We start from the raw sequence: 7930 nt of genomic DNA, 5'->3' as shown, positions 1-7930 counted from the left end.
TAAAAGCCTGAAGGAGGAAGGAAAGACTGTGGGAGAGTCACACAGTTCTGAGGGTCTGAGAAAGAATGAGAATGGATGGATTTCTATTTCAGTACAATGAGGACACAGGGAGGAGGAAGAGTGTGGAAGATAAGGTTCAGTCAGACCTTCGGAGGAACAGGATAGAAAAGGTCAGCCATGTTATTATTGAGGGAGGCAAGAAAGGTTGCAACAGACAATGAGAGGCCAGATTGCTTGCTGTCACATATGTAGAGTGACAATTGAGATGGGGTACTGGACAGCTACTATGGCCTATAGGAATCGAGCACAGTGACACTTCTCAGGAGAAGACAATTGAATAGATAAAAAAGGCAACAATTATGACTGAGTGATTCTGTAAATCTCACATCTACATCCTCCCACTTTCTGAGCTTCTCTGCAAATGACAACCTCTCCTTGTCTGTTCTTCATATATTTTGTGCTATGATGTGTAATGAAGGTCAGGAGACTTGGAATTCTACATATCAGTTAAGAAAGGATATGCAAGGTTTAAAAACAAGTCTTAATTTTACACATCTTTGATAAAACCAGCATTGCAGATGTGGTTTGAACTGTTTGTACATTTATTGGGACACAGAGCCAAGGTATCTGCATAAATATAAGAATTCCCAAAAACCATGCCGAACTCTCACATCCAAATCTAGTTGTAAAATGACGTCCTATCTGGAGCTTTCGTGATATCTGTGGGTCATTGAACTTAATCCTGAAAGCGATGTAACAGTTCACAGGTCTTTTTCTCAATTATCTCGTACATTTTTTTAATGCGTTTGTCATTTACAGTCCGCACATAGCTCTCAGCATCCAGCACTGCCATTCCATCATGGACATCACCCATTATAAGGAGGGGTCCATCAGTCAGGTTTATGTTTGGACAAGGGCAGTTCCAGTCCATGTTTATCATTGTCACCTCCAAATGTTTGAAGTCAAAAAACGTGAGTCCCATTTTCTCATCCTTTAGCACCTCATCCAGTGTAAACCTGGCAACTCCAGAGTCTTGTTCCTCAACAATCTCCATCACCCTTCCCACAATAACGTAATCACTTCTGCAGAAGCTGGGAACTATCTTGTGACGGGGTTTGCACATTTTGCACTGTTGACTCTTTGGAAAAGGGCAGGTTTCCTCACACACCTCCTTGCTCTCAAAATTATTCTTGTTGCCTTCACAACCACCGTAAACAAAAGCGTGGCACTGCTTCATCAGGGAGTTGTAAGCCCACCGAGCCTCCCACATCTTGCAGGGACCCTGCACAGCAGGAAAGGTGCAGATATTGACTGACTCGTTGATACAAGCCAATCTGCACTCTTCATACGTTTCAAACTGGTTCCTGCTCCCGTCACAGCCTCCGAACATGAATGTTGAACACCTGCCCTTCTTGTGGTCATAGAACCATCTAACATGTTGGCGACCACATTCCCTCTTGTCTGGATCTTTAAAGCACTCTCCAGATGGGAAAGGCTGGCTTTTCCTGAGAGTGCTCTCTCCTGAATGTTCTCGTTTGATGACTGATAAAGGGAAGTCCGCTCTCAGGAGGCCAGCAGCATTCCTTGCAGTGCATGTGTAGATCCCCGCATCCTCCTGCTGGGTGTTGTAAATAACTAGCTGGCCAATATTGGTCACCACTACATTGGCGTACATTTGGTCAGGTCTCATGATGATATTTTCCCGGAAGTCGCTCTGCTTTTCCCATGTGATGTCTGGCCTGGGTCGCCCACTGACATCGCAGTGAAAGCTCACTGTGCCTCCAATGTAGACAGACTGGTGGAATGGGTTGGTGTAGAGAGCTGGAGGGATGGAGTCTTCCAAGGAGGTTGTTGATGTTGGGTTCACTGTGGTTTCTAAAGGCTGGGGGCTGGTGTTGGGCCAAGTGATGTGATACCTGCAAGTCACCACGGTCAAGCTGATGCCCCTGATGCACGCCTCTGCATCCATGTAACATTTATTGTAGTAGGTCAAACCATCCGAGGCGCAGGTGAAATTGGGCTCCTTCTCACACCTGTCCTTGCACTTACAGATGGGCTGCCCATCCCAGATATCACATTCCGAACCTTGCTGTGTGCACACGATCCTCTCACACGTTGCCTCTCTGGGAAGGTCCAAAGAAGCTAAGCTGCCATCTGCAAACCTTGCTGCCACACAGCTCTTCAGACCACACACGTTCGTGCAGCACTTCTCAAAGTTCTGACAATTCTGAAATCAGCAATGGGCACAACGGTTACTTCAACCGGAACAGACTGATTACTGACCACAGACAGATTCCTAACGTTGCTTTTTCATAATACACTTCATTGATCTACTGTGGCCCCTACAGCAGAACCAAACAAAAGCACTACATGCTCTTTAAATACATTAAGCAGGTTCATAGATGTTGTCAACATTATGCAAAACCCAAGAGGATGGAATTTCTCTAAGTTTGCACTTAGGGACACATGAAATTGGGGCATAATATGCAGAGTATAATATCAAGGAAACCCGGACGCAGGTGTAACAAATATAATTACATAAGCCCTGAAATTCCTTGCTTTTTTATGTAAATTTATTGACCCCTGCTTCCAAATGCATCTCAGCTTATTTTAATGGCCTGGCCCCCAGGTTAAAGAAACCTGCACATGAATATCCCTCAATTACACTGGATCAAAATAAAACAAAACACCCCATAGTGTTTGAAGACTTCTACAATGGTTTAATCACGTCAGTATTATTTAAGTCCTAGTTCCTTACTGCCTGTATGCAGTAAATTAATTGCTGCCCTTTGCGGTTTTGAACCATAGAATTGGGAAGGTCGTAGGTTAGATCCTCAGTCTGCATGGTGAGTTAGTTGATCAACAGATTAGTTGGGACATTACGCTGAGCTTCAGTGCAGGTTGGTTAGGAAAGGGGGAAAAGAGCCATTGGAACATTGGAACAGGAGGAGGTCATTCAGCCCCTCCGACCTGCTCTGCCATTCATTTAGATCCTGGTTAACTGGTCTGTTAACTCAAACTCCATTTTTCTGTCTTTGTTCCATATCTCTTGTTTTTCTTACCTAACAATATTCTATCAATCCCAGTCCTGAAAGCTTCAATTGACCCGATATCCAAAGGCTCTTGGGAAATAGAATCCGAGATTTCTATTATTCCTCGTGAGAAAAAGTGCTCCTTGATTTCTAGCCCGAACAGCCTAGCCATAATTTTAAAACTCTCTCCCCTCCTTCTTAATCTCCTCCTCAGAGGAAATTGTTTCTCTGGATCTGCCATATTGAATCCATTTAACATTTCAAACACCCAACTCCAATCGCCCACTCAATCTCCTAAACTCAAGAGAGTACAAGCCAAATGCCTGCTACCTGTCTTTATAATTTAAGTCTCTGAACCCCAGGATCATTCGGGATGGAGTTGCTATTTTTCAAAAATGGTCCCTCTCATCACTTGACCCTCAAGATATTATAGATGAGAAGGTGTTGGGAGAGGACAGGGTCAAACTTGATCGTGATCCCTCCATGTTTAATTAATGTTCTCACAGAGAGTCACTGATTCTGGCCAGACAGTAATGTATCAGCAGGTGACTGGTGCTGAGGGAAATAATAACCCAGGATAAGGAGCATGATGAAATTGACTGGGCAATTTAAAAAGAAACATATCTTTCTTTAAATTTGATAGAAAGAAATTGTATTTATACAACACTTTCTTGGCATCTGACATCCTGAAGCACTTTTCAGTCAATGGATCATTCTTGAAGTGTTTTCTAGGCGAGTGTAGCAGCCTTTTTGCACACATCGCCCAATAGAATTTGCCCTATGTTGATTTCTAATCCATTTCATTCATTAAAATTGAAGGAGGTTGCAAAACAGACTCATGCCCAGTGGTCTGGAATGCACTGTCAGGAAAGGTGGTGGAAGCAGAATTTACAGCAACTTTCAAAAGTGAATTGGATATATACTTGTAAAGGAGAAATTTGTAGGCAGGCAGCGAAGGTGAAAATCACCTTCAATGTATTTATGAATTTGATGAGTATGACACACAACAACACCTTTAATGTTGTAAAACTTAGTTGTTTGGTAGTCAGATATTGAGTATTGCTGAAAAAGAGACATTTTTTGTCGAAGATTTTCATCTTGCACTCATCAGGACAATTCACAAGTAAACACCAATGTTGGGGGAAACAACATTGTTTCACAGATATGTAACCAGAAAGGAAATTGGCACAAGTTAAATCTTTACATTTATTGCTCCATTACCTCTTTCCTGATATTAAATTTTAATTAGCCCACAGAGTAATATGAAGCTGGCACTATAACTCAGGTCCATATCACTGTAAAGGCACAAGAGTCTAAAACTGTCTTCAGTTCTGAAGAGGGGGCACTCCTGAAACTTATGCCCTTAGTCTTTCCAGATGCTGATCAACCTGCTGTTTTTCAGCCTTTATATCTTACTGGGCTGATATAGTATCACCACACCCTTTCACCAGAGAGAAGTAGATTGCTGTCGCTTAGTGGCTAGCATTCTCATCTGAGTCAGATGACTGAGAGTTCAAGTCCCAGTCCAGAGTTGAGCACATAAAACTAAGATGACTCTCCAATGCAGGACTGTGGGAGTGCTATACTGTTAGATGTGCTACCTTTTGGGTAAGACATTAAACCAAGGTCTTGTCTGCCCTCTCAGGTGGATGTAATAGATATCATGACACTATTTTGAAGAAAAGTAGGGGAGTTATCCCCGATGTCATGGTCAATATTTATTCTTCGATCAACATCACAAACACAGATTAGCTGGTCAATATCAAATTGTGGTTTGTGGGACCACGTGTACAAATTGGCTACCACATTAATTACATTACAGCAGTGACTACACTTCAAAAGTACTTCACTTTTGTAAAGTGCTTTGGGACACTGTGAAAGGCACTATATAAATGCACATTCTTTCTTTTCTGTGACTTGTCCATATTCTAAACACAAGACTGATATCAATATTCAGAAAAAAACAAGCTCTGTTACTACGGACTCAAACTGGATAGTTCCATCGCAACTGGCACTGCTCAGGAAATGTTAGTTTAACCTGTAAATTGCCTGGAAATCCTAAAGCTCGAAACCAGTGATTTTCTTATTGAGGAGCTGCATCGAATGTCTGGCAGGTCAGATTAAAAAACAACTTTTCTGTTTTGACAAAGAAAGTCTAAGTGTCCTCATTCAAACTGAGTTTCACAAAAGTGAAAATTAACAAATGACAATTTTTAAACAAACTGCTCCTCCATTGTTGACATTTGAGAAAAGCCAAGCTCGCGGAATAACAGCTAATGGGTGCTACATTTTAATGCTGAAAACAACCAGTTGAGGAACAAATTCTGCAGCCCCACAAATTAGCAATGACTTATACTGAGCTGCATATATCACAGTAACCCGTTAGATAGACATCTGTTACAGTGCTTGCATATTCTACCTCATCTGTGTTGCATTCCCTCTCGCAGGTGCTCTGTGCATCCACCCACAGACCTGGGTTGAGATGGTTTGGGCAGGCGCTGGTGTAGGAGAGCTTTGCTCGGGGGAGGCCGGTGTCCTGCGTCAGGCTCAACAAAGGTAACAACCCCAGCACGACAACCAGGATCCTGGGCTGAATTCCAACTCTGGGATTCCTCGTGACCATTAAGCCCAATCCACTTCTGCTCCACATCAAGAAATAAATGTCTCCACGACTAAACGCCAGCATGTTTACACCCAACAAAAGGAAGTTTCCCAACTTTGCTAAACTTAACAAAGACAGGGGAAAGTCAGCAATCAGGCAGTTAAAAAAGGCTGGTCATTGGTAATGAAGCATAAAGGACTGTAACCCGAGTAGAGTCCATTGAGATGGTATAAAGTGGAAGTGTCAGTGTAAAACTTTTTGACCCAGACCTTTTAGCCCAGCCTAGTCAGTTAAACCAGAATCAACATACCCAGGGATCTAGTCAATGAAACATATTTAGTTTATCATTCAAATAATAAACAATGAAATACATCACCCAGAAATACAATAGCAAATATAATGTTTTTCTGACTATTTTTACTGCTGTTTCTAAGACTAGGATTTGAGGCCTTATCCTTAATTACATAGAATTTACAGCACAGAAACAGGCATACAAGTACGAGCATACGAATTAAAAATAGGAACAGTATACTCGGCCCATCGAGCTATTCAATGAGATCCTGGCTGATTTGATTGTAACCTCAACTCCACATTCCCGCCTACCCTCGATAACCTTTCACCACCCCCCCTTGCTTATCAAGGATCTACCTACCCCTGCCTTAAAAATATTCAAAGACTCTGCCTCCACTGCCTTTTGAGGAAGAGAGTTCCAAAGACTCAAGACCCTCTGAGAGAAAATTTTTTTCCTCTTCTCTGCTTTAAATGGGCGATCCCTTATTTTTAAACAGTCACCATTGGCCATTCAGCTCAGCTGGTTTATGCCGATGTTTAAGCTCCACATGAGCCTCCTCCCTGTTTACATCACCTCACCCTGTGGATATTTCCTTCTATCCCTTTCTCACTCATATTCTTACTGAGTTGCCAGTTAAGATTCCCCATGGCACTGAGCCAAACATCTCTATTACAAATTTAATCCATTTACATCTGCAAATAATTTCAGTACTGAGGAGGATGTTGAAGGCAGTAAGAATAGATTGGACAATGACCTAAAGGCATCAAATGCCATAGAACTGAGTCACAGAGGGTGGCTCCTGATCTGAGTGAAGGTGAATTTTACATTACAAGGCAAGCATCGGTGCAAAACAGTATCAATTCAATGCTTTAGCTCTGGTGAATATGCAGCCTGAATTACACAGGGGAGAGGGTGTAATCACAGCCTGATAAACTTTACATAGAGAACATCTATTGTAAATGCGGACATAGGAATTTTTAATTTAAAAAGTTAACAGGAAGCAGATGCAGATATAAGATTTTTAACGTAGAAACAATGGTATTTGCACTTTCCATGACGTTCCAAAGTGTTTTCCAATCAATGAAGTCATTCTGAAGCATAGTCACTGTTGTAATGCAGCAAAATTTGACCGGAAATTGTCACATAGTGTAGGATGTTGGTTGAGGGATAAATATTGACCAGTACAGCTCCCCTTGTCTTCAAATAATGCCATGGGATCACTTCCATCCAGCCAAGAGTACAAACAAAGACTCAATTTAATCCTCACCCTGAAAGTGGAAGTGCAGCACTCCTTCAGTACTTGAAGCCTTAACCGCCTGACTCAAAAACAGGAAAGTTTATCACTGAGACAGGGCTAACACCTTACATGCAAGGTACCTGCTTGTATGATTCACTTGTTAATTAGTAAAAACCTTCATACAAATCCTGTGGACTAAAGAAAATACTCACCCTATTGCAGGGCTATGGGGAAAGAGTGTTGGGTGGGACAAATTGAATAGCTCATTCAATGAGCCAGCACAGGCATGATGGATTGAATGGCCTCATCCTGTGCTGCAAGATTCCATGGTTCTGTTTTATTAACCATTGCTTGTCTCCACTCATTATCCCGGATACAGGAAAATGAATTTCTCCATCCCCTCTTTGGAGCCAATTTGCCGAGTAGGGATTCGGCGACATCAGTTTTCATTGCCTGCCTCCCAACTTAACCCTCAACCTGCAGAATATTGAATTTGTGTCAGTTTCCTGTAGCAAATCAATTGGTTTTGCCAGTTCAATTGGGTGACAGGCTTGTGCTTATTAACAGCATTGTTTAATGTCAGGTTACCCTGAGGGAAACAATTGTTAGGACATGCGCCCTCCCCTTATGAAATATGCTTCCTTCGGTGTCTGATCGGGGCATCATAGTCTTAGCCATAAGCCATAGTTTGTCTGTACATGCACTGCCATAATATGCAAGCAGCATGCTTCAATAATACTGTCAGACAGGCTGTAGCATTTTGTGAA

The 7930-nt window shown here is 42.1% G+C and overlaps 1 protein-coding gene across 1 annotated transcript; it reads right to left on the bottom strand.

The window, feature by feature from the left end:
- Positions 1–736: 736 nt before the first annotated feature.
- On the bottom strand, positions 737–5655 carry LOC121287622 (WAP, Kazal, immunoglobulin, Kunitz and NTR domain-containing protein 2-like). Its single transcript, XM_041205549.1, has 2 exons — positions 5452–5655; positions 737–2227 (listed from the first exon to the last, which is right to left on the bottom strand). The coding sequence occupies exons 1-2, from the start codon at positions 5653–5655 to the stop codon at positions 737–739; spliced, it is 1695 nt and encodes a 564-aa protein (XP_041061483.1).
- Positions 5656–7930: the final 2275 nt, after the last annotated feature.

Source organism: Carcharodon carcharias, chromosome 14 (genome assembly GCF_017639515.1).
Source record: "Carcharodon carcharias isolate sCarCar2 chromosome 14, sCarCar2.pri, whole genome shotgun sequence".
NCBI lineage: Eukaryota > Metazoa > Chordata > Chondrichthyes > Lamniformes > Lamnidae > Carcharodon > Carcharodon carcharias.
Note: the sequence above shows the minus strand (reverse complement) of the source record. Positions and strands in the feature narration are given on the sequence as shown.

Coding starts and splice junctions, on each gene's coding strand:
- LOC121287622 (XM_041205549.1), bottom strand. CDS start 5,655: ATGGTCACGAGGAATCCCAGAGTTGGAATTCAGCCCAGGATCCTGGTT. Junction 2,228..5,451: donor GGGAATGCAACACAGATGAG/GTAGAATATGCA, acceptor TGCTGATTTCAG/AATTGTCAGAACTTTGAGAA.